General features: G+C 58.3%; 5 protein-coding genes across 7 annotated transcripts; 3 read left to right on the top strand and 2 right to left on the bottom strand.

Moving 5' to 3' along the window:
• Positions 1 to 72: 72 nt before the first annotated feature.
• On the bottom strand, positions 73 to 4,583 carry TAF1C (TATA-box binding protein associated factor, RNA polymerase I subunit C). Its single transcript, XM_015848439.2, has 14 exons — positions 4,360 to 4,583; positions 3,892 to 3,985; positions 3,626 to 3,732; positions 3,444 to 3,539; positions 3,287 to 3,360; positions 2,971 to 3,218; positions 2,783 to 2,893; positions 2,572 to 2,695; positions 2,420 to 2,491; positions 2,195 to 2,330; positions 1,978 to 2,106; positions 1,700 to 1,874; positions 1,469 to 1,606; positions 73 to 1,245 (listed from the first exon to the last, which is right to left on the bottom strand). The coding sequence occupies exons 1-14, from the start codon at positions 4,489 to 4,491 to the stop codon at positions 101 to 103; spliced, it is 2,781 nt and encodes a 926-aa protein (XP_015703925.1). The 5' UTR covers positions 4,492 to 4,583; the 3' UTR covers positions 73 to 100.
• A 140-nt stretch (positions 4,584 to 4,723) lies between these two features.
• TMEM8B (transmembrane protein 8B) lies at positions 4,724 to 12,647 on the top strand. 2 transcript variants are annotated; one of them, XM_015848433.2, is made up of 13 exons: positions 4,724 to 4,919; positions 6,979 to 7,168; positions 7,689 to 7,896; positions 8,110 to 8,243; positions 8,324 to 8,583; positions 8,990 to 9,345; positions 9,564 to 9,660; positions 9,795 to 9,918; positions 10,156 to 10,298; positions 10,377 to 10,555; positions 10,923 to 11,069; positions 11,151 to 11,267; positions 11,420 to 12,647. In XM_015848433.2, exons 1-13 carry the CDS (start codon positions 4,739 to 4,741, stop codon positions 11,753 to 11,755), a joined length of 2,472 nt encoding a protein of 823 aa, XP_015703919.2. In that variant the 5' UTR covers positions 4,724 to 4,738; the 3' UTR covers positions 11,756 to 12,647. The 2 variants fall into 2 exon arrangements, with proteins under 2 accessions (XP_015703919.2, XP_015703921.1); XM_015848435.2 differs by lacking the exons at positions 4,724 to 4,919; positions 6,979 to 7,168; positions 7,689 to 7,896; positions 8,110 to 8,243 and having other exon boundaries at positions 8,476 to 8,583; positions 9,036 to 9,345.
• A 1,524-nt stretch (positions 12,648 to 14,171) lies between these two features.
• LOC107305828 lies at positions 14,172 to 16,938 on the bottom strand. The gene is made up of 8 exons (XM_015848436.2): positions 16,418 to 16,938; positions 16,272 to 16,346; positions 16,144 to 16,203; positions 15,174 to 15,224; positions 15,068 to 15,103; positions 14,938 to 14,982; positions 14,679 to 14,813; positions 14,172 to 14,606 (listed from the first exon to the last, which is right to left on the bottom strand). Exons 1-8 carry the CDS (start codon positions 16,752 to 16,754, stop codon positions 14,278 to 14,280), a joined length of 1,068 nt encoding a protein of 355 aa, XP_015703922.1. The 5' UTR covers positions 16,755 to 16,938; the 3' UTR covers positions 14,172 to 14,277.
• Positions 16,939 to 17,000: 62 nt separating this feature from the next.
• LOC107305829 (killer cell lectin-like receptor subfamily G member 1) lies at positions 17,001 to 19,582 on the top strand. Of its 2 annotated transcripts, XM_015848437.2 has the most exons (6): positions 17,001 to 17,679; positions 18,008 to 18,118; positions 18,507 to 18,584; positions 18,680 to 18,828; positions 19,009 to 19,112; positions 19,238 to 19,582. In XM_015848437.2, exons 1-6 carry the CDS (start codon positions 17,631 to 17,633, stop codon positions 19,434 to 19,436), a joined length of 690 nt encoding a protein of 229 aa, XP_015703923.1. In that variant the 5' UTR covers positions 17,001 to 17,630; the 3' UTR covers positions 19,437 to 19,582. The 2 variants fall into 2 exon arrangements, with proteins under 2 accessions (XP_015703923.1, XP_015703924.1); XM_015848438.2 differs by lacking the exon at positions 18,008 to 18,118 and having other exon boundaries at positions 19,238 to 19,581.
• Positions 19,583 to 20,131: 549 nt separating this feature from the next.
• LOC107305761 (B-cell differentiation antigen CD72-like) lies at positions 20,132 to 23,322 on the top strand. The gene is made up of 7 exons (XM_015848288.2): positions 20,132 to 20,317; positions 20,397 to 20,489; positions 20,593 to 20,682; positions 21,961 to 22,275; positions 22,372 to 22,520; positions 22,669 to 22,763; positions 22,970 to 23,322. Exons 1-7 carry the CDS (start codon positions 20,233 to 20,235, stop codon positions 23,115 to 23,117), a joined length of 975 nt encoding a protein of 324 aa, XP_015703774.1. The 5' UTR covers positions 20,132 to 20,232; the 3' UTR covers positions 23,118 to 23,322.
• Positions 23,323 to 23,393: the final 71 nt, after the last annotated feature.

Below are 23,393 nucleotides of genomic sequence, written 5' to 3'. Positions count from 1 at the left end.
ACCCAGCGTACACACCCGCCCAGACACCTCCACGAGTTCCGCGTGGGTTCTCTCAAAGATCCCGACAACGAGAACGGTGCCGCTCCGCCTTTATTGCTGCTTAGAAGCCCATACGGGGGCGCTTGCGGCGCGGCTGCGAGGCGGAGGAGAGCTGGCTCTGTGAGCTCTGCGAGGAGGGGATGCAGCGCTCTACCGTGATGTTGCAGTGGGGCTCGGGGGGATCCTGCGGGCCCTCGGCCCACACGTTCAGGTAGTCCTGCAGCGTGCGCCGGCGCTCCTTGGGGATGCCGCAGGAGCGCAGCACCGGAGGGGACAGCAGGAAGTCGGTGGGGGGCAGCGGGGGGGTGCAGGGTTGAGAACACACCGCCGCCTCCCGTGGGGTGGCCGGGGGGGTGCGGGGCGTGCCGCCCTTGCTGAGCTCGGACAGCTCAGACTGGTAGGTGATGGAGGAGGTGAAGCTGGCCGACAGGCTGCGGTGAGCCTGCTTGCGTTTCTGCTCCCGTCGCCGCTCCCGCAGCGCTCGCTGCCTCTGCAGGGTGCTGCCAGACAGCTCCGCGGCTCCCCACCCGCCTCTCCACGCTGCTGTTAGCCTGGAACTCAAAGCGTTGGGTTCCAAGGAGGGTGGTGGGCTGGGGGGCTCTGGGGCTGGCTCCCAGCGCTGGATGCGGCCCCGCTCACGCATGGTCTGGTGCAGCTGTTGCCGGTACTGCTGTAGGGCAGTTGGTACCACCTCCGACAGCTCCTTGTGGGTGAAGAGGCGCCACTGGCTGATGGTAGGGCGTCCTGATCGGCAGGAGGATGCTCGGGAGCTCACCCATGCCTTCAGCAGTGCCCGCAGCCAGCGGCGGTACCGCAGAGTGGCAGCTGCACTGGGTACATCTGGGGCAGGCCTGGGGCTGGCACGAGGCTCAGGTTCCTCAGGGGCTGCTGGTGTGGCCACGACCTCCTCTTCTTCCTCTTCATCATTGATTATCACCTCCACATTGGATAAGTAGAAGGTCTGCTCTTCTTCCTCCTCCCGTTTCTCTTCCTCACTGCCAAACAGAATGGGAGAGCCGGGGGATGCTGCTGCCTCATCTCCCTTGTTGGGAGTGGGAGCTGGTTCAGATTCATCCCTCTGGTCTGGAACAGGTGTGGGTGCTGCTTCGTGCCTCAGTGTCTGATAGAAGACATCACCGGCCTCGGAGAGCTGGAACACTAGAAGGGAATCTTCCTGGCCTTGCCCATGCTGCATGGCAGCCAGCCCTATGGGGATAAATGGGGCTTCGTCACCACACACCCTACTCTACCTCCCCACGAATGCAGCACTCACTGCTCTTTCCCAGTTTGTCCCTACATCCTCTCCCAAGCCATCAATATCTTAACTTGCACATGGCGTTGAGTAGCATTTGCCTTTTGAAGCACGCTGATGTAGCACTGACTGCTGGCTGCTAGCCCTGCAGGACCTGCACAGCCCAGGACCACTCACCAGATGCAGGGATGCTGAGGCGCTGCTGGAGCAGGTGCTGCTGGTGTGGGAGCTGTATGGGGAGGTGAGGTAGGCAGCTGGCAATGCTGTGTAGCCGCTGTGGTGGCCCTGCGAGCTGGCAGGCCATCTGGCTGCCCCCTGCAGTAAGACATGTCAACAATGAGCTGGTGAGGCAGCATGATCAGGATGTGGACATGAGGGGAATCTGCGTTCCCCTACCTGGTTTCTCACCTGTGTACTGCAGCAACAGCAGCTCCTGAGTATGAGAGGTGCCCAGCAGCACTTTATGACTCCTTCCAGACTCTCCCGGCACAACATCAGCGAACAGAGGGGGGAATTTCATCATGTGTGCCCATTTCAGCACAGGCACCAGCGGCAAACGCTCGTCCAGCAAGTACACGGCAAACTGAAAGGGGGCAAAACTCAGCAGGGTGCCCCCCACCTGCATCCAAACCAGATGCACGAGGTGGGTGGGGAGGTCTGGGGACACTGAGCCATGGAGGACTCACCTGGGTGGCAACGAGGTACTGGCAGGGGTGAGCCCTACCCAGGTACATGGGCAGTACCACGCGTTCACCCTTCTGGCACTTGGCTTCCTCACCCACCTTGAAGAAGTTGAAGTGGCATCTAGTGGGGGCCTGCAGTGGCATAACAGGGTGCTGTCAGCACCATGGGGCTGACATAGGTCACCCCACAGCCCACCCTGAACCCCGTTCTCATGCTCACCCGAGTATCCAGGCACAGGATGCCAGTGCGGTCAGCACAGCTCAGCACCCGCGGGTGAGCAGTGAAGTCACTCCAGCGCCAGGGTGAGTGGTCCCGGAAAAACAAGGTCTGGGGGTCATGGCGGAGCCGCTGCAGCCTGTAGGGAAAAGGACAGAGCTCTTCCTTGCTGTGGGGCACCCCTGCCTCCTGCAGCACCAAACACTGGGGATCAGAGCCCCAACTCACCCTGTCTCTATGTTCCATAGATAGACAGCTCCACTCTGCGTACAGACTGACAGCTCCCCAGGCAGGTGTGGGCTGTGGGGCAGAGACATGGCGTTACATTGGAAGGCTTGTAGCTGAGGACCTTCCCAGAGCTCTGTATTCCCACCACACACCTGACGGTGAGGCAGGAAGCTGGCACATCAGTGTGGATGACCTGCAGTGAGCTGGGGGCAGCCCCTGTCTTGCCTGACATCCTCCAGACACCACAGTAATAGTCAGAGCGAACGCCAACAAAGTCTAGTAGGAGACAGGAGAGAGGGCAGATGAGAGAGCAGGGATGCCACTATCTCTGTATGCAGTGCACATGTCCCAGGGCTTACTCACCCTGCCCATCCACCCGGGCAGCAGCTACTTGCCGGATGCGCCCGTTGAGCTCAAACTGCACTGGCAACCCCTGGGCCCGCGGCTGCTCCTCCAGCACCACATTCTGGAAATCTGGAGTGCAGGCTAAGGGCACTGCCACACAGTGCTCCCCTGTCCCAGAGTCCCCCAAGTATCATAGGAAAGGATACAGAGGTGGTTCATGGCCAACCCGCCAGGGTACACCAGGCATCCCATGTCACTGCTTGCATCCTGAGGGGGCAGCCAGGCTAGTGCTCCCCCTGTGGAACTGTCATCGAAGAGCAGTCTGGTCCACTGTAGCAGCAGCTCTTCATGCACGCAGTCGGCCAGCAGTCCCAGTGGCACCTCAAAGAGCCAGTCCCGGCACAGGTGAGAGAACAAGCGCAGGTGGTTGGCATACGGATGCCGAGGGCAGCCACTGTGAGGGGACAATCAGTGCCAGGTAGGTGTCGGAGCCCACCGCCCTCCCAACCCAGCAGCACTCACCGCCTGGCTTCCATATTGTTGATCTTCTTCACCATGGATGTCATACGGATGGTTGTGTCCTTGGCACTGCCTTTCTGCAGGGAGGAGAGAAGTGCCACTATGAACAGAAAGGAGGGGGTACACCAGTGCCCCCCTCAGCATCACCAAGGACACTGACCCCGAGGCTGTAGTCTCCCAGGTGGAAGTTGTTGTGCAGCAGCTGCCCCAGGGAGCTGAAGGCGTCCTCAGGATGATCCACAAAGAAGTGCCCTAGCTGCGTGGGGACAGCAGTGTGGGGCTGTGCAGTGATGTCATGGTGGAGCTCAGCCCTGTCTCCTCAGCAGCACCCAAGCCCTGTACCTGCTTGGCAAAGTCCAGCGCAGCCCCAGACTTCCCAGTCTGCAGCTTTCTATGCAGGACACCGTGGTAGAGAATATCCTGAGCGGTCACACTGGGGACCGAGCAGCCTGTGAGGGGGCAGGGGGCGGCGGGGGGGGGGGGGGGGGGGGGGGGGGGGGGGGGGGGGGGGGGGGGGGGGGGGGGGGGGGGGGGGGGGCTGCCGAGTGCGTCCCAGCACCAGGTGGCAGCCCCATTCTCAGCCCCCCCTGTGCCCCCTCAATCCTCACCCACGTTGGGCGGCAGCAGCGGCACCGCCGCGGGCTCAGCCGGCGTCCAGCTCTCCCCCTCGTGGCTGCGGAGGGGCACGAACGGCGGCAGCACCTGCAGGGACAGCGGGGAATGGAGGTGAGGGTCAGTGCCCCCTCAGTACCCTCAGAGCCCCCTCAGTACCCTCAGAGCCCCCTCAGTGCCCACAGAGCCCCCTCAGTGCCCACAGAGCCCCCTCAGTGCCCACAGAGCCCCCTCAGTGCCCTCAGAGCCACCTCAGTACCCTCAGAGCCCCCTCAGTGCCCTCAGAGCCCCCTCAGTGCCCACAGAGCCCCCTCAGTGCCCACAGAGCCTCCTCAGAGCCCCCTCAGTGCCCTCAGAGCCCCCTCAGTGCCCTCAGAGCCCCCTCAGTGCCCTCAATACCCTCACTGCCCCCTCACTCATTGCCCCCCAGGCCTCCCCCATCCCGTTCCCCCGTTACTCCTCACCTGCCGCCGTCCAGGCCCGGCCTGCAGCACCTCTTCCCGCTCCCCCCATCCAGCGGCCGGAGCCGGACGCCCCTCGTCCCTGGTGGGGCCGGATCCGAAGTAAGAAGGGAAGAGCACGCCCGGGAACTCCATGGGCGGTACCGGGGGCGGTAATGGTGAGCCCGGTACCGGATCCGGACCGGAAGTGCTGCGCACGCGGTCCCGACGCGGTAGGAAGTTGGATGACCGGGAAGGGCGAGGCCTAGAGTGCGACAGCGCCCCCTAGCGTGTGGGAGGTATCATGGCGAGCAGAAAGCGGGGCCGCGCCGGTTGTGAGTGACAAGCAGAACCGCCAATAGGAAAATTGGGGAGGGAGAAAGGGGGCGGGACGGATGACGTCATGGTCGCCCCTGCGCGGCGGGGCTGCTGGAGCCGCGCGCCCCTCGGCAGCCGGCGCGGTGGGATGGGGCGGCGGGGCGGCGGGCGGGGGCGGCCGCTCACACCGATACCCCTCCTCCGCCTGCCCCTGCTGCTCCTGCCCCTCCTCCTCCTCCTCCTCCTATGGCCGCCGCCGCCCGCCGGTGAGTGTCGAGGGGCCGAGGGGGTCGGGGAGCTGAGCGCTGCGTGGGGGATGGGGGTGAGGAAGGGGGGAGGTGTGTGCTTGTATTAATGGGGTGAGGATGGAGCGCAGACCGTCCGCAGCATCTGCCCGCCGTGGGATGACAGTGTGTGTGATGGGGTGCGGGATGTGTGTGCAGCGAGATGTGGGGTCAGTGTGCAGCAGGGCACGTTGATGTGTGGGGTACCCCACATTACACCATGCAACTGAGTATAGGGTGCGTGGGCAGTGGGGCAGGACGTGTGAGCACAATGGGGCATATTCATGTGTGATGGGAGATGGCAGTGGGGTGTTGGCATAATGGGACATGGAGATGTGTGTTCGGTGGTTATGCTTGACAATAAGCAGGCTGTGGGGCACGCGTGCAATGTGGTACATAGGGAGGGCTCAGAGGTGTGCGTGCTGGAGGGACACAGGTGGTGTAAGTGCACAGGGACACCCAGAGAGAGGGGTCAGACTCATGGTCAGGGGTTACGGGGATCTGCAATTGCAGCGTGTCACCTGGACAGAGGGCTGTGAAGTGGGGCAGCAGGGATGCATGCAGTGCGGGGGATGTGTGTGCAGTGAGGATGAGTGGGGGGACACTGGAGTGAATACGTGATGAAATGAGTGTGCTGTCGGGCTCTGGAGCTGCCTTCATTTGGGGGCTGCGGAGGGGTATGCGGTGTTGTGTATGGGGGATCACGGAGGAAGGGGGCCGAGCTGTGGAGTAGAAGCGCTATGGGGCCCTATGGGGCGGCTGGGGGAGCTGTCCGTGGTCCTGAGCCCGACATCAGGTGAGCTGTCCGTGGTACTGACCCTTCTGGGAGAGGAGGTCGCCTCTCTTCGGCCTCTGGCCTGGGGCAGAGGCGCTCTTGCTTTTCTCCTTTCTCTCTTTCATAGATAGGAAATTCTGTTCCATCTTCCTGCTTTTCTGCCTGTGCTGTGGCCTCACTGCCGCAGGGCTCCAGCCTGACTCTCCCTGTGCACCTGTGTGCCCTCACTTTACCTCAGATGAGTGGGCTCCAGGAAGTGTAATGGGGTCAGGAAGCTCTGCGTGCTTTCCCCATGCCATGTCCTGGGAGCACGTTCACCATCTCTTTCTCTTTGAGGTCCACTGCCAGTTCACTGACCCCAGCTGGCAGGGAGCTTCGGTCCCCTGGGGAACTGTGGGCTGGTCAGGTGGTTCATGGAAGGGAAACTGTGATTGAGTGCACTTGCACGCAGATGGGAATTTCATGCCCATTTCGTGTTGGCTGGCAACGAAGGGAGGGGGAGCTGCCTTTGTTCCAGGCAAGGGAGCAGATGCATGTCAGTGTTCAGCCTGCTGGGGCTGCACACACACAGTACAAACACACGTGCATGCAAGCACATGCGCATGCTCCCAGCCAGACACTGGAAAAAGCAGCCCTTCTTCTCAGCTGTCCCCTTCCCTGCTGTATACATCCTCCTGGCCACAACCCTGCTCCCATTTGCTCTTCTGCTAGCATCCTCTTTGTTGGCTGCTTGTAGAGACTTCTTATTCTTGGTGAGTAATGCGTGGATCTCTTAGGCTGGCACTGGGGAAACAGTACAATAGTAGAATGAAGTTACTGCTCCTGTTTGGAGATCGGATCTTCCTTGTTTCTGCTGTACCAAGGAGGTGTCTTCCTTCTCCTGCTAAAGCTCCTGAAATCCCCAGGCTGCTGGGCTTTTGGGCAGTGAGACATTCCATGCAATAGCAGAAGGTGTCTTAAACATAGAGCTGTATACAGTCACACACACCCTCGTGTGTGGGTGTGCACGCCTTCATTTAGCTGTGCATGCAGACAGCGCCCACACATGCATATGTGCATACATATGTGCACCATTCCTCCTCCACAAACACAGGAGAGCTTAGGAGCTGTGCAGAAAGTACATAGCTCTCTAGTTCTTGGTGCTGAATGGTGGAGACTGTGCCACGGGTGGTCACAGCTGACATCAGCCCTGGGCATACAGTGAAATGGCTCACTTGCAGCTTCTCCTGCTCCTCACACTGAGAGTCTCTTGTATCTCTTCTGCAGATGGGCTCTTCGTGACTGACTACTTCACCCGCACACCACGCAAGCTCAGTCCCTTCCGCTCCTTTGCCAGCATTGAACTCTTTCACTTCCACATCCCTGAGGACACGGTCATTGCTGTTTGGAATCTCATCACTTTCAAGGAGCAAGGTGGCACCTTTGGGGACCAGTGCCCAGACCGTAGCATCACCGTGTAAGTAAGCTGTTTGCCTCCTCTGTTCCCTTCCTACCTGACCCTGCCTTCTGCTGCTGCCTGCCTGGATGTGCCCTGCAGCCTGCCTTCACCTGTCTGCTTTTTGCTTGTGCATGCATGGCTACACACATGTGCAGACATGTGCTTGCATGCATGCACAGTTCATGCATACACAGGCACACAGGCATTGGATTCAGGTACACACATGCACAATTATGTGTGCAAACATGCACATTTGCACGTATGTGCACAAACATGTTCATACACTTGCAGATGCATATACTCTCTCTCCCTCCCCATACATAATTCACTTGTTGCATTTTTCATTCCTTTGTGCAGCTCATCCATGACCAGTTTTACTTGAACAGGGAGATCAGGGTCTCCACTGAGGTCCTGGCTTACTGATGTCTTCCCCATAATGGCTCTGTGTTTGCTTGCAGAGACACACGCTGCTTGTGGGGTGGGCTGCCCCTTCCATGCTGCCCAGCCTGGGCTCTGTTAACTGCTGTCTCTCCTGCAGGTATTTCCGCTCAGGGGCTCCTTCCGTCATTAACCCCCTGCACACACACTTTCCCAGTGACACGGCTGTCCCTGGCTCCTTTGCGCTGACCCTCACCTGGACCTTGCCCAACCGCACCACGGGGGTGTTCAATATCACCAGCCCCCTGCCTGGAGACTGGTTCCTGGCTGCCCACCTCCCCAAGGATGAGGGCAAGATCTCCGTCAAGGTGATGGGCTGGGGGAACAAATAAGTTGGATTGGCTAGATGTCTTGCATGGGGCACTTGGGGAGCATATGAATAATTGACAGGGGTCCTGGGCATCTTTGGGGATAATAGACTAGGGCAGATTGCCTACCCCATCACCATAGTGCAGGGCCTGTGCCTGTGGGACAGTGGCTCGGTGTGGCTGGTCCCCATGTTGACTGTCCTACTGGCACAGGGCCTCTATGAGGAGTGCCAGTACCTCTTCCAGCCACAGCTCATTGTGCAGCGCCTGGTGAACATTGCTGTGCTGTACCCTGGTTACGTCACTGAACAGAGCATGGCTCCCCATAACCGCTCCTGCCTCTACAAGTGAGTGTGAGAGGATCTGATAAGGAAGGGCAGCCTTGGGACCCAGCCCACTGATCTGTGCTGATGAAAGCATCTTGCAGGGTGTTTGTGCCCAGCTACACGTCACGTGTGCTGGTGGAGGTGCTGCGGTGCCACGGGGCTGAGGGTTGCCCACTCTGGCTGCGCATGCGAGCGAAGGCCCCCCCACTGCACAATTCAACAGCACTGGACTGCCGGGAGCACACACCCTGCCAGCTGGCACTAGACCTGCCTTTCTGGCAGCACTGGTACTATGTGCTGGTGGAGAGGCATCCTGGGGCTCCAGGCACCGTCTCCTTCCAGATCACTGTGCAGCTGACAGGTGAGGGGCACAGGGAGACTTGAGAGGGCACAGGGAGACTTGAGAGGGCATGGACTTGAGTGGGAGATGGAAAGGGTTTCCTGTGGGATCTGGGTACAGAATGACACTCAGCTTGCTGGGGATGCTGGGATCCACTGGGAGGTGCTGGGACACTGGGAGATGTTTGGAGATATTGGGGCCTTAGGAGTTGCTGGGAAGTACTGGGACACTGGGAGGTGCTGGGATGCTGTGGGACACTGGCATGTGCTGAGACATTGGAACGCTCTGGGATACTGGGAGGTGTTGGGACACTGGGATGTGCTAGGATGCATGGATTGCCAACCTGGTGGATGCAGAGATCAGGTGGGAGGTGAGGGCGGGGGGCCAGGGGGCTGTGCGGTGCCAGGGCTGACAGCTCTGCTCCCAGACTGCTCCCGCCCCAGCCTGGCCCGGCCGCCCTTCCTGCCCTCCAGCGCCTCCATGAACATGCCACATTCCTTTGGTTCTGCGGGTGGGGTGGTGCTGGGGGACAGCCCCCCTCCCACCAGCCCCAATAGCACCAAGCGCCCGCTCCCCGTCTCTTCCACCATGCCTGCGACTGAGCGCTGCTGGCCCATCCGCCCCACGCTACGCAACGAGCTCGACACCTTCTCCGTCCACTTCTACATCTTCTTTGGGCCCAACGTGTCAGTGCCGCCCGACCGCCCTGCTGTCTTTGTCATCAACCTCCTGCCGGTGCTGGACAGTGGCGGGGTGCTCAACCTGGAGCTGCGGCTCAACGTGGTGAGGTGGTTGGGCCAGGAGATGGGCGTGTTGGGTCTGGGGCGGGGGTGCCTTTGGGTCATGGATCATGATTTGAGAGCTGTTGGGTGGTGGACCATGGGTTAGGATGCTTGAACAGTAGATAATGAGCAGGGTGCTCGTGGGTGATACGTTAGGGTGCTGTCAGAGCAGGGGACACTCCCAGTGCTGCTTTAGGGCCAACTCCCCTCTGCCCTCAGAGCTCCCTGTGTGGTGAGAACGTGACAGTGTTTGGCTGTCTGAACCATGAGGTCCCACTGACGTCTGGTGACAATGCATCGGTTACCTGTGAGACAGGTAGGCTGTGCCGTGCCTGCCCCCCTGCTGTGGTTGTGGGTTTTGACCCCTATGCCCTGCCAGGGGCTGCCTGGGGTGGGTGGGTGCCTGGCCTGCCCGCTGCCCAGCTCACCCACGGCTTTCCCTGCCGACAGAATCCCTGGCAGGCTTCCTGCTCTCTGTCAACGCCACGGCCAGCCTGAGCCGCCTGCGCATCCCCTACCCCCAGACGGGCAGCTGGTACCTGAGCCTGCGCTCCCTCTGTGCCACAGAGCATGGGTAAGATCCCAGCATGCCTGCTGTGTGTCACCGCATCCCACTGCATCCCACTGTATCCCAGCCTCCTTGTCCTGGCAGAGCTGGGTGTCACTGCACCATACCCGTTGGTGGGCTCCTGCAGCTCTGCTCTGAAACTCTCAGTTGGGAAGCAGCTGTTGGCTTGTGTGCATCTAGGGGCTGTGCTCATGCCCAGTGTGTACACATTCAGGTGTTTGACTTTGTTCCCCCATGGGGCAGGTTCGAGCCTTGCATCAATGTGACGGCTGAGGTCTACCTGCGCGCCTACCTCTCGCCCTGCATCAATGACTGTGGCATCTATGGGCAGTGCAAGCTGCTGCGCACCAACAATTATTTGTATGCAGCCTGCGAGTGCAAAGCTGGTAAGATCTTCTCTAGGCATCAGTCCTCCTGTCCCAGCTCTCCAATGGGTACTGGATGGAGCTTCCCCTCTCTTGCAGGATGGAATGGCTGGGGCTGCACTGACAATGCTGAGGCATTCTCCTATGGTTTCCAGCTCCTCTCCACTCTGCTGCTCTGCCTCAGCAATGTCATGTTTGTGCCTCCCGTGGCCATCGCTGTGCGCAGCCACTACCTCCTGGAAGCTGCTGTTTACATCTTCACAATGTTCTTCTCCACTGTAAGTGCAGGGTGGGGATAGAATCGTTGGATCATTTGAGTTGGAAATGTCATCTAGTCCAACTCCTCTGCAGTAAACAGGAATACCTACAGCTCAGTCAGGTCCTCAGGGCCTGACCTTGAGAGTCTCCAAGGATGGGGCATCTACCACCTCTTTGGGCAACCCATATCTAAATCTCCCCTGTTAGATCAAAATCATTTCTCCCTGTCCTATCACAACAGACCCTCCTAAAGAGTGTGTCCCCTTCTTTCTTACAGACCCTCTTTAGATACTGAAAGTATAGCCAGTGTTGAGATACTGAATGGATGGTGGGCAGGGAGTTGGGCAATATGGAACAACTCTCACCCCATTCCCTCTGTTGCCCCAGTTTTATCACGCCTGTGACCAGCCAGGCATCGTGGTCTTCTGCATCATGGACTATGATGTGCTGCAGTTCTGCGACTTCCTGGGTTCCCTCATGTCTGTCTGGGTCACTGTCATCGCCATGGCCCGGCTGCAGCCCGTGGTCAAGCAGGTGAGTGCAGAGAAAGTGCATGTGGTGGGAAGGGGTCCTGGAGTGGAGGTCCATCCTGATGTCCCCATCACCACCCCACAGGTGCTGTACCTTCTGGGGGCCATGCTGCTCTCCATGGCACTACAGATGGACCGCCATGGGCTATGGAACCTGCTAGGACCCAGCCTTTTTGCCTTGGGCATCATGGCCATTGCTTGGGTAAGGACCCTCTGCATCCCCTTCCTGTTCTATCACCTGTCTCCATGCTCAGCCCTCCCCAGCCTGTCACCACGGGGTGGGGGACATGGCCTGTCATGGTGTGATGGCAGAGGGGCCATGGCCACCCCTGAGGTCCTGTTGTCCCCATGCAGACAGCTCGCTCCATCCGTCGCCGTCACTGCTACCCGCCCACCTGGAAGCGTTGGGTGTTCTACCTGTGCCCAGGTGCGCTGATTGCGGTGGCTGCCGTGTTGCTCTATGCCTTCGTGGAGACAGAGGAGAACTACTTCTACATCCACAGTATTTGGCACCTGCTCATTGCTGGCAGCGTGGGCTTCCTGCTGCCACCCCGTGCCAAGCCCAGTGGGCGCCTGGGGCCACTGCCCCGCCGTAAGGGCTGTGGGTACCAGCTCTGTGTCAACGAACAGGAGGAGCTGGGGCTCGTTGATCCAGCGGTGGCCTCCATCAACAGCATTTGCACCAGCTGATGCTACCAGTGCACTGGACTCAGGCAGGGATGGTGACACACGGAACAGCAGGACTCCTCCAGGCTGGCGCACAGCTGTCCTGGTGTCACAATTACAGCCTGGTTGAACTTGTCAGCAGGCATTTCTTGCCACTCCATCTGGCACAGGAGTGCCCTTGTCCCCACTACCTTCAGCCCCCTGGTGACACCTTGGTGCCCTGCATGTGGTTGTCCCCACCCCATTGTGCTGGAGCGGTGACATCCCTGCTAGTGCCATCAGCCCTGGGCAGCTGCAGGGCACCAAGCCTTGCTGGGAGGGGGCAATGCATGCGCTGGGCCTCCAGATCTGCTTACAGTACTGCTGTCTCAGCCTCTGAGAGGAGCTGGGGGAAATGGGGGGATGCAATGACAGTCAGGTCCTCTAGTCCTATGTGCCAGCCAGGGTGTCCTCATGTGCTCCTGTACAGCCTTAGGTCATGTTGGCAGCAGTGCGGAAGCTCTGCCACATACTGGGCTGCATCCTGGGGTACTGCCAGCTACATGAGGGGGGCAAAACCCTGACCCTGGGCACCCTGAGGGGGGTGGGAGGTGAGATGGAGCAGAGGGAAGGAGACCCCACTGCCCCTTCTCCCTGCTGCAGGAGATTGCTTCAGTTCCCCAAGCTGCAGCTCAGGAATGAATCCTGGTTCACAGTGGGCTGGGGGTTGGTGGGTGTGGGGCAGACAGGCAGCTCCAGCCCCACTGTTATGGAGGCAGCAAGCAATGCTGAGCCGTGGTGCCTGTGTGAGGGCCCCGGGGTCCGGCACCCGGGAGTTCATCCTCCATCCCTGTCTCTGCCAGGCAAAATGCTCTGTCTGGTCCAGCCAGGCGGCCGGTTGGGGATTAATTTTTAATTAAAAACGTTGCTCACTTCACCAAACCCAATTGTGTCTCTTCATCTCCCAGAGAGACACCGTACTGAGCTCTTGCATCATTGCAATGCATGCAGTGTGCTGAGTGTGATGCTTGTGCCATCCAATGCAAGCATCTGCCTGCTGAGGAGTCATGCACACAGCACCCCAACATGAAGGCACTAAAGATCAGGCTGGAGGAGCTCTGAGCACCTAACAGAAGTTGTAGCTGTTCCTGTTCATTTTAGGGGAGTTGTCTCTTAAGTGTCCATTCCAACTCAGATGATTCTATGATGAATTCTATGGATTTTACAGAGAGGACTGTGTCAACCCAGTGTGTCCCCTCAGTCCTTCTGGTTGCCTGTGGGGAGATGGGCATCCACCTGTCTGCTTCCCAGACACCTCCATTCCTGTCATGGTGAAGGCTGGGCTCTGCCTGTTCCCTGCTTGGATTTTTGTCATTCCTGTGACTCCGGTGGGAACAGCCTTCCTAGTGCTCCATCCCTGCCTCTGCCAGACACAGCAACAGCATCACCATGCCAACAGTGTCCCCATAGCAACCAGGTACATCTGACATCCTCATAGCAACCGTGTCCCTGAACAGCTGGTGGTGGGGAGGGTTGGGAGCTCTGAACCCCACCAGCCACATGAGGTCAGACACAACAGTCAGAGCATGATCCTTCATATGCCTGTCCTAACAGGGGAGGCAGCAGGGCACAGAGTTGCTGAGCTGTCACTCCTGAGCTGTCACCCCTGCGCACAGCCGGCCAACCTCTTACTGCTGCCTGCACTGCCCAGTGCTGAGCTCCACTGCGTCACTGCAGCATCCCATTGCAGCCCAGTGCAACCTCACTGCCCCCAATGGGACCTCACAGCACTGCGATGAATCCCGCTGCAGCCTCACTGTGCCACAGCACTGCAGCCTCTTTGCACCACGCTAATGTGTTTGCATGTCATTGCAATCCACTGTCTGGCATTTGGGTTAGGACTGCATTTCATTGCACTGCACTGCATTGCACTGCACTGCTTTGGATTTATTATTATTGCATTTCATTTCATTTAAACCCATTAGACTACGCTGCATTTCACTGCATTTCATTTCAATTAACTGCACTGCATTTCACTGCATTCTCACTGCCCCCAGCCTCCCACCACCCCCATGTCACATGTCACCTCCCCCCCCATGCTGAGTGACCTGTGTGTCTGTGCACTGGGCCCAGAGGTGGTGGCTGCATCAAGGAACAGAGCAGGGCTTATCAATGCCCCCATCGGGGCTGGCAGTGTCACGGGACCATTGCATGTGAGACAGGGGAGAGTGCCACTGGAGGTGATGGACTTCCCCATCATGGTTCGCCCCTGCTGGGCTGGGAGCCAGGTGTTGGAGAATGACAGACAACAGTGGTACACAGCATCCCTGCTTGGCCCATTGGTATGCATTGGCCCGGGGGAGTTTCTGGGAGGCTTTAAATAGTGCAGTTCCCCTTCCGCTCAACTCGAAACCTTAAGTACAGGGGGTGGGTGGAGGGGGGAAATAATTGGTCAATTGGCTCTGCTGATACAAAAGCTATTTTTAATGTTACTAAAATCTGTGTCTTCTATAAACCATCTAAAATCCCCAGAGCTCCTGTTATAAAGATTTGTGCCACAAGCACGCTCATGGCAGGGCGCAGCCAGAGCCAGGAGACACCCGGCACTCCTCTTTGGAATCCGGGGAAGCACAAGGCAGCCCAGAGAGCAGTGGCACCGGGGGGCTGCCCCCAAAAAGGGGAATGTGTGGGGCACTGTGGCTGGAGGGGGCTTGTGGTCGGAGCAGCAGTTGGTGCAGGGTTTCACCCACCTGCACCAGGCTGTGCGAGAGGAGGTGGAGGTGGGAGACGGTGTCGCTGGCGAGGCTCTCCAGCAGCGCCTGCTGCTGTCGTGATGTCTGCAGAATCTGCACCAGCAGCTGCTGAACGCTGTGAAGTAGGCCTGCCACGCCACAGCCTGCAGGGAGAGGGGGGTCAGGGGCAGCCCGGTCTCATTGTGCATCCACAGGGATCTGCGGGCATGACCCACCTTGCAGGCTGGTGTCCGGCACATCCTCACCCGCTGCTGTCTGCTCGCTGGGTCGGGGAGAGACAGGGGCTGCAGGGGGCACTGGCAGCGCAATGTTTCCTCCTCCCATCCCTGGGGATGTCTCAGTGGGGAAACCTGCACCAGCGTTTGGCATGGAGGGCACAGTGGGATTATGGGGCTACTGAGTCACCTGCTTGGCCCCAGCAGGGCTCAGATCCCTGCTCTAGCTGAGCACAGAGCAGAGGGCACAAGCTCTTACCCGCCTTCTGCTCAGCACTTTCCTGTTTCAGGACAGCGTGGGTGCCTGCAGAGAGCAGATGCAAAACATCACCAAGGGCTGTTTCCCTCTCCAGGATGCCTGAGCTCTGTGGCTAGGACATGGTACTCACCCAGGACGGGAAGGAGAGGGATGCAGTGAGCGGTGTCTGCAATAAGAACTGCATCAGAGCCTGCTGACAAGGATGAGAGGGGGAACTGGGGCAGGGGAAACCTTACTTAGGACAGCTGTGGGGTCAGGCACTGATCCAGCGATGTGTTCCCCGCAGGCTGCAGAGAGAGAGCAGAGAGGAGATGCAGGGTCTGCTGGGACCTGCTGGGAACAGCACCAGCCTGGAACCTGCCCTGCTCACAGCCAGCCCAGCGTGCCCTAGCCACAGCTCCCCAGCACCCTGAGGGGCCTCAAAGTGTCTCATGAGCTAGAAACAAAAGCAGGAGACACTCACTCACCACTGCAATGCAGCCACCTCTGGGCTAGAAGGCAGCAGCTGCACAGTGGTGCACAGCCATGCTACGCAACAGATTAGGACTGGAAGTGAAGGAGAATCCCACATCCACTTGAAACTGCAGGGGGAATTTAGGGAGATAATGTAATTACCCAGTGCGGATGCTGGATGGGGTGCAGGGGTTCACTCCCCCGTTATCAGGGGCCTGGGGACAAAGCAGCCGGGACTCCTGTTTGAAGAAAGCTGTTTCACCCCAATGGCTGCTGGCTCAGGGAACAGCAGCTGCTGCCTCCACCTGCCCACACAAACCAGGGATACAGCCTGTATCACCTCAGCGCCGACCCTGTGAGCACCCTTCTGGCTGCATGCAGTTGGAAATACTCCCAGCTCCAGCTCTCACCCTCAGTCCTGTCTCCTCTGAAGTTTTGTGTTGTTTATGCAGCCGAAAGCAGCTGAAGGCAGGGGGCTGCACACACTGCAGTGCTGCACAGCTGCAAGAGTCCGCTGGGCTGCAGCAGGACCAGCTGCATGAGCAGCCAGCAGTCCTGAGGCCGGGTCAGAGCTGGGGAACATCTTGTGCCCCACATCCTCATGCTATGGGGATGGTCCCAACACCTCCATCTACACAGATCCCTACTAACAGGTCTGTCCTGGGAGCACCCCTAGGGCCCCTACTCCCATCATGGGCATGGGCTGGAGCCGTGGCAATGCAGCCCGGTGTGATGGGGCAGAGTGGTACTTACAGCTCTCTGGCTCATCCTTCACACGCCACAGCAGCGGAGACAGCATTGTGCCCTGGGAATCTGCAGAGAAAAGCTTCAGCAAACAGGAATCAAGGGTTCCCACAGCCCCACAGCCCTGCTCTAGGTACCTGGTGGTACTGGTGAGGATGGAGAGCGGGTGGCAGGGACCGATCTGCGCCTCCTGGGGGGCAGCTTCCCCAGATCTGAAAGAAGAGAAAAAGCTCCAGCTCTACCCTGGACACGCACCCGTTCTCCCCACGGCCCCGGCACCCACCCAGCAGCCGCCGCTCACGGAAGACCGGTCTCCCGGCAGCCTTCCAGATGCTCTTCATGGTTCGGTAGTGAGGAGGCAGGCGGGGAGAGTGGAGTCCGGCTCTGCGTCGCGTTTCTCTCTCCGAATGGAAAGCTTGCTTAAGTGCCTTCCACTTAGACCGGCACTGGGCCACGCTACGGCTGTATCCGGCTGCCGCCAGCCCACGGGAGATCTGCTGCCACAGAGCCTCGTTGGGCCGAGACGTGGAGGCCATCAGTAGGGCGGCCTCCCCCGAGCCCCCCACCAGTGCCAGCAGGCTGCCGACCTCCGCTTGCGTCCAGGCTCGCCCCCGGGGCATGGCGCGGGGGGAGACCCCGGGCAGCGGGGGCTGCACCGGGAGCCACGCTGGAGATGGGACCCACCGGGGACCACGCAGCAGGGATGGCGGAGGGAGCCGAAACGGGAGCAGCACCTGGGTTCACCAGGAGCCACACTGGGAACTGCACCGGGAGCTGCCGGGAGCCGCCGGGAGCAGCAAGGAGCATGTGCAGCCCCGGGAGGAGCCGCTGGGAAACGTAGTCCTGGCTCGGCGGGGCGTGCGCATCCCTCGAGCATCCATCCCCCACTGATCTCAGCGCAGGGTTCGCTGCTCCGGGGCGGAACTGGCAAAACCCTAATGCGAACACTCGCCCTAACCGGGCAAACAGGAACCCCGGCGGCTTCATGCAGCCCCGACCGTGCTGGGGAGCTCAACCCAAGGGCACCACGGGGATGTCCGACAGGACCGCCGTCAAGATGCGGGGGAGGGGAAAGAGAACCCCATCCCCCGGCTTTCCAGGGCTGAGATGCAGCTGCAGCCCCATGCAAAAGAGGTGGCAGAAACCACGTCGGCACACACCCCCACCACCCTTGGTGCTGCTCGGGAGGGAGCCTTGTGTCCCGCTCCCTGAGGTTCTCTTCACTTCCCAGAGCAGGCAGAGCAGCCTTGGGAATATTTCACACCACCAGCCCTCGCAGCTGCTGCTGTGCGTGGACACGGGGTTCCTTTTTGTTCCAGGGAGCCAGCCTGCACCCCCCAGGGCTGTCACCCAGCTGGTGTCTCCAGGGACTTCACCAGGAAGTGACACTTTCCATTTCGTGTCACACTCGGCTGCCAAAGAGGGAGGCTGGGGAAGGGGGTTGCTGCTCCCCTCCTCCATAGTCGTGGGGCACACAGCCAGAGAAAGAGGGAAGGATGGAAGAGGGAGTCATGTATGCTGAGCTGCGCCTGCCCCCTGCACCAGGTAAAGGCACACTGCTCCCCATCCTGCTTGCCAGCAGCACCTCCACCCTTCTCCCCTCTCCTGCAGACCCTCTTGCCCATTCCCACGCTGCAGACTGTCTGCTTTCGGGGTGGGGAGGCTGCACACTGCAGCCTGCTGCATGGCACAGTGCATGTAGGCACCTGCTCTGCTGCCTTCCCTGTGCCACGTCTTCATTTCGTGTCAACACTGTTATTCTTTGGGGACAGAGCCTGGGGGAGGCCAAAGGATGTGCAGCACAGATATCAGGGTGTGGTGGGGGGGTTTCCCACCATTGCCACTCAGCCCCAAGTGGCATTCTGTCTTTCAGCCCCTGTGCAGAAAGCACAGATGCCCTGGCACTGGGCAGCCCTCAGCCTGGGTGCCCTGTCCCTGCTGCTCCTGCTGGCACAGATCATCCTCGTCGGACTGGGCTTCCACTGTGAGTGTCCCCATGTCCCCCTCCCTAACCAGGGTCTTGGAGTTGTGGTTGGCACCATGGTTCTGTGTGTCATCCTGCCTGGAGCAGAGGGAGCTGCAGGTCTGTGGGCTTTGGAGCAAAATGTAGAAGATGAAGGTTAACCACCTTCACCTGGCTGGAGAAAGGCAGGAGGGTATAGGAAAATGTGGGCTTGGGGATGACACTGGGACATCCTGCTCTGTCAGCTGGTGTAATGTGAAGATGGGTCATGATGCTGAAACCAAAAGGCAGAAACACTTTCTCCAAATGCCAGCTGTGTAACGACTTTCCATCTGCAGCAGTGTTGACCGCCTTGAAAGGCTCATCAATAGAAACTGGAGATGCTACTGTGCTCTCTCCTCTTTTGCAGACTTAGTTCAACAGGGGAGCTGCTGTCATGGTCCCCAGTGCCTGGAGAACCTCAGCTCTGGGCTACAGGCTTTGCAAGGTAGGATAAAGGCAAGTGTGGGGTCCTATCTAGTGGCATGCTCTCTGTCTCCTGCCACTTCAGTGCCACTCTGCACGGGCTGTATTTGTGCACAGGAAGCTGCCAGTTCTGCCCAGCTGGCTGGCTGTGGCATGCAGGGCGCTGCTACTACTTCTCCTCAGCCAAAAGGAACTGGGAGCAGAGCAAGGAGGACTGCTGCTCCAGAGAGGCACAGCTGGTCATCATCCAAGCCAACAGCACACTGGTGAGTACCCCTACCCTGCCTGCTCCAACCTCACCATGGCCATTGGATAACAGTAGTGGTCTTCCAGCACAGTCTCTGCCCATGTGCCTAAAATCCATCTGGTATCTTGATGCTTTGCTGGAGCTAAGTAGCTGCAGCTGGGTGTCCCTGAGGAATTCATGCCTGTCTCCTCCTGTGCAGGCTTTCCTGACACGCGTGTCCCATAAGGACATCTTCCATGTGGGGCTGAAGTTGAGCTCTTTCAGGTCTGAATGGAAGTGGCTGGATGGCACCACGCTGAAGGGGTGAGTGCTGCAGAAGGTCAGGGAGGTGGTGAGGGTAATAGACAGCCTGCAGACAGGGATGTTCTCCCTGGCTCACCACCCCCTTGCCTCCCACTCTTCCCATCTCACCCACTCACTGCACACAGGCTCTTCCCAATCCAGCGCACCACTAGCTCCTACATGGCCTGTGGCAGGGTGTCGGGGTCAGGGCTCTCCGGTGGCCAATGTGGGGAAGTCCATGGCTGGGTCTGTGAGAAAAGTGCCGTCACCCTGCAGTGGCTGCAGTCCTCACCACCTGCTTTCGTCTGGGGAAACACCACATATACCTGTGCAGGACCGTGGTGACAATGGAGACAGCCAGTGCACTGAGTCAGGCACACAGGGCACTGACTCAGTACTCACAGCTCTTCATCTCTCCCCTTTGTTTATTGTACATTGCTAATAAACTTTGACACTCACACTGTGTCTGTCTTTGGGGTTTAGGGTTGGGGTTCAGAGGCAGCATTGGTCCAAGTGTCCCCTTGGCCTGGTGGCTCATGGAGCAGCTCCTGTGTGGGCTGGGGCAGATTCTCTTGTGTCCATCCTCTCCATGTGGGAGAAGACCAGCAGCTCAGCAAGAGCATTCCCAAGTGCTTCCCACACTGGCTGCTACCTGAACATGGAGTGGGTGATGGGATGAGGAAGAGGATAGGGAGGGAAGCAGGGTTCCTCTGCAGCAAGGGCTGTGGGGCTCCTGGTGCTGCACAATGAAGGTCTTGGAGGCCAGGCTGGTGGTATGGCTTAAATCAGGCAGCTCAGCACCTCACAGTGCTTTGTTCACTCCCACCCTCCCAGAGGGAAAAGAGTTTGCAAGGTCCCTTTCAATTTGAGCCATAGAATTCTATGATTCTATTCTAAACTTCTGTGATTGGAAGTAGAGGCAGAGAGTGCTGTGCAGGACAGAGCAGTGCTTTTGCCCTCTGCGCAAGACCAGTATCGGAAAGGGAAACACAATTTGCATATCAGTGAATTACTTCTGCTTTCTTGTAAATCAAGAACTTTCCCCAACCTACACATGATCATAAGTTATCATCTGACTGCATCAAGTAGACGTTGGAGCTGATGACCTGTTCCTGCCTGGGACAGAGCCACCAGCAGCTCCATGGCTCAGACCGTCATCTACGCTGACCTGAGATTCACCAAGGGGCCGGGGGGCCATGGCACAACCAACCAGGTGCTGGAGGCAGGTGAGACCAATGGGGACCTCACACCTCCCCAGCATGGACAACATCATCACCCCATCACTGCCCAACCTTCCTCCCACAGCCAGCATGGATGACACAGACAGCCCCTATGAGAATGTTGTACCGGGATCGGCACCTGTGGGGACGGCAGGGGAAGGGACTGAAGGCAGCCCAGGTAAGTGCCCAGAGGGGGACAGGGATGGGGACAGGGATGGGGACGGGGGCCCCACTGCCCCCCAGGAGCGTGGGTGACTCATGGCTGCTGGTGTGTCTTGCAGGGCACTGGTCCTGGCGGCGCTGTGTACCTGTGGGGCTTCTGGCAGCCGTTCTGCTGCTGTCGGTGGCCCTGGTGGCCCTGGGGACCTGCTGTGAGTGCAGACATCATGGCTGGGAAGGGGAGTGGTGAGGTGGGGTGGGGACCAGGAGGAGCTCAGGGCTGGGGGCTGTGTGGCTTCTCACTTGGCTGCCCCGTGCTGCCTGTACTGCATGTACTGCCTGCATCTTCCAGAACTGCCTGCACTGCATGTACTGCTTGCATCTTCCAGAACTGTCTGCTCTGTGTGTGCTGCCTTCATCTTCCAGTACTGCTTGCACTGCATGTACTGCCTGCATCTTCCAGAACAGTCTGCATTGGATCTATTTCCAGTGTCAGTCTCCCATGGATTACTATTGTTTCCTATTGCTTTCCAGTACCTCCCATTGTCTCCCATCACTTTCTGTTGTATTCCATTCAATCCCATTGCCTCCCACTGCTTCCTTTTACCTCTCTTTTCCTTCCTCTTACCTCCTGTTAATTTCTGTTGCCTTCCATTGGTTGCTATTACTTTTCACTTACATCCTATAGCTTCCCACAGATTCCCATTGAGTTTGCCTTCCCATAGACTTCTCATTGTTTCCCACTGCATACCATTACCTTCCCACTATGGTCCATTGGTTTCCATTGCTTCCCATTGCTTACCATTCTATTCTAAATCAGTACCCTCTACCTTCCACTTCTCTTTTGTCCTTCTACTGTCCCCTATTGGCTTCCATTGATTCCCACTGCCTCCCATTGCCTTCCCATCAGCTTATAATTTCTTTCCATTTAAGTCCTTTGTTTCCTATTGCTTGCCATTCACTTCCACTTCATTTCCCATTACCTTCCCATTGCCTCCCATTGATTTCCACGTCTTTTATCATTTCCCAGTCACTTCCCAGTGCCCTTTAGTTTTCTTCCTAGTGCGTCCCAGTGCCTGTTATTAACCTCTGTTGGCTTCTTCCTGCCTTCTACTGTTTCTTGTCGATTCCCAACACATTCTCATTGACTTTCTTCCACTGCCTCTCACTGCCTTCCATCGCCTCCCATCTATTCTTAGTGAATCCCAGGGCATTCCCACTGACATCCTGCTCTTTCCTGCTGCCTTACTTTCACTGATCATTTGTTTCTACTGCCACCCTTTGCTTTCCATCGATTTCCCATTGCTTCCCACTGCCTTCCCATTACATCCCATTGATTCCCAGTATTGTCCAACTGAATTCCCATTGCCTCCTATCACTGCACTGGCTCACCTGCCATTGCCTTGCCTGACCCACACCTGGCCATGACTCATGTCCCCCTCTCAGGCTGCCCCATCCTCATACCCCAGCTCACCTTGTCCTGCCCACAGATTGGCAGGTGACCCACCAGCTGCAAAACGTAACCATGGAGCAGGCCACTGAGCGCGACCACTTTGCAAAGGAGGAACAAGTGTGGGAGCAGAGCCTGAAGCAGACACAGCAGGAGCTGGCATGGGTGCAAGAAGAGCTGCAACAAGCATGGCAGGAGGCCAGAAACAGACAGCAGGAGCTGGCCAGTCGGGAGGCTGAGCTGGTGCATGTCTCAGGGACCCTGAATGCGACCCAGAAGGAGCTGCAGGATGTGCAGGGGAAGCTCAGAGCCAGCAAGGAGGCAGCGAGCAGCCTGCGTGTCTGCCTGAATGCAGGTATAAGCACAGTGCAGTGGGAAGGGGGTGGCTCCTGAGGGATGTGGGGCCCATGTCTGCAGGTGGGCAGCACCTGAGCTGTGCTGCTGTCTCCAGACTGCTGCCCCTCGGGCTGGCTGCTCTATCGTGGCAAGTGCCTCTTCATCTCTGCTATGAAGAAGAGCTGGTGGGACAGCTACTGGGACTGTAAGGAGAAATCTTCCCAACTGCTGGTGCTAGGTCAATGGGAGTCATTGGTGCTGCCGGTAAGTATGGGGGCTGCAGCTCCCCAGCTGGATGCCCCCATTGCCTGCTGCCACAGGCCTGGTGTATGGCTTGCTGGGAACACAGCTGGTTCCAGCATTCCTGGCCACTGGGCATGGGGCAGATGCTTGACAGATTCTTTCCCCACAGAATTTTCTGCAGACAGATGGTGCCAAGTACTGGATTGGAGGAATATATAAACGGTCATCTGAAATTCAGTGGCTGGATAAGAAGCCGTATTCCCAGTAAGCCTGTAACCTCCCTCCTTGGCCAGCCAGGGATAGATGTGCCACCCCCTGCCTGGTTGTCAGTCCCTGCCCAAGTAATGCTATTCTGGTGGGGACAACTCTGGCTCTTCTGCTTTGCTGAAAGGGCCATCTGACTGTCAGCAGGATGGGGACATCATCATGTATGTCACCCTGTCACCTCTCACCTGCTTCTTCAATTCTAGGGAAGAGTGGTTTAACTACTGTGGGGCAACAGCCAATGGGAAGATAGAGAAGAAATGGTGTGCAGATGCTCATGCATGGATCTGTGAGCAAGCCCCAGATATGAGCAGTGTATCAGAGAGCATCTTTCCTCTGCTGGCCAAAGGGTGACTCTGGCAGTCCCTCTCCACTACAGGACTTGGAGACACAATCTGGGGATACAAAAGGAAGACAGCCTTCCCCTTGTGCATGGCACCATGCCTGTGCTCTGTCATGCTGTTGGGAGGCAGGTGGGGAAAAAGACTTGCCTATCTGTTTCTCATGCTCATGCCCATCCTTGATACTTGGCAATAAAATAATGGCCTTCAGCAGTTAATTCAGACTCTTCACAACCTGACATTCTGTCTAGGGAAGGTTAGATATTCCTAGATAAGAATCTGGAGACTC

Source organism: Coturnix japonica, chromosome Z (genome assembly GCF_001577835.2).
Source record: "Coturnix japonica isolate 7356 chromosome Z, Coturnix japonica 2.1, whole genome shotgun sequence".
Lineage (NCBI taxonomy): Eukaryota > Metazoa > Chordata > Aves > Galliformes > Phasianidae > Coturnix > Coturnix japonica.
This window is presented reverse-complemented; position numbering and strand designations above follow the sequence as displayed.

Coding starts and splice junctions, on each gene's coding strand:
- TAF1C (XM_015848439.2), bottom strand. CDS start 4,491: ATGGAGTTCCCGGGCGTGCTCTTCCCTTCTTACTTCGGATCCGGCCCC. Junction 3,986..4,359: donor CCGGGCCTGGACGGCGGCAG/GTGAGGAGTAAC, acceptor CTGTCCCTGCAG/GTGCTGCCGCCGTTCGTGCC. Junction 2,107..2,194: donor TCCTGTGCCTGGATACTCGG/GTGAGCATGAGA, acceptor ATGCCACTGCAG/GCCCCCACTAGATGCCACTT.
- TMEM8B (XM_015848433.2), top strand. CDS start 4,739: ATGGTCGCCCCTGCGCGGCGGGGCTGCTGGAGCCGCGCGCCCCTCGGC. Junction 4,920..6,978: donor ATGGCCGCCGCCGCCCGCCG/GTGAGTGTCGAG, acceptor TCTCTTCTGCAG/ATGGGCTCTTCGTGACTGAC. Junction 11,070..11,150: donor TGCAGCCCGTGGTCAAGCAG/GTGAGTGCAGAG, acceptor ACCACCCCACAG/GTGCTGTACCTTCTGGGGGC.
- LOC107305829 (XM_015848437.2), top strand. CDS start 17,631: ATGGAAGAGGGAGTCATGTATGCTGAGCTGCGCCTGCCCCCTGCACCA. Junction 18,585..18,679: donor TGGGCTACAGGCTTTGCAAG/GTAGGATAAAGG, acceptor ATTTGTGCACAG/GAAGCTGCCAGTTCTGCCCA. Junction 18,829..19,008: donor TCCAAGCCAACAGCACACTG/GTGAGTACCCCT, acceptor CCTCCTGTGCAG/GCTTTCCTGACACGCGTGTC.
- LOC107305828 (XM_015848436.2), bottom strand. CDS start 16,754: ATGCCCCGGGGGCGAGCCTGGACGCAAGCGGAGGTCGGCAGCCTGCTG. Junction 14,814..14,937: donor AAGTGCTGAGCAGAAGGCGG/GTAAGAGCTTGT, acceptor ACGCTGGTGCAG/GTTTCCCCACTGAGACATCC. Junction 14,607..14,678: donor GCCGGACACCAGCCTGCAAG/GTGGGTCATGCC, acceptor CTCTCCCTGCAG/GCTGTGGCGTGGCAGGCCTA.
- LOC107305761 (XM_015848288.2), top strand. CDS start 20,233: ATGGCTCAGACCGTCATCTACGCTGACCTGAGATTCACCAAGGGGCCG. Junction 20,318..20,396: donor CAACCAGGTGCTGGAGGCAG/GTGAGACCAATG, acceptor TTCCTCCCACAG/CCAGCATGGATGACACAGAC. Junction 20,683..21,960: donor GGTGGCCCTGGGGACCTGCT/GTGAGTGCAGAC, acceptor TCCTGCCCACAG/ATTGGCAGGTGACCCACCAG.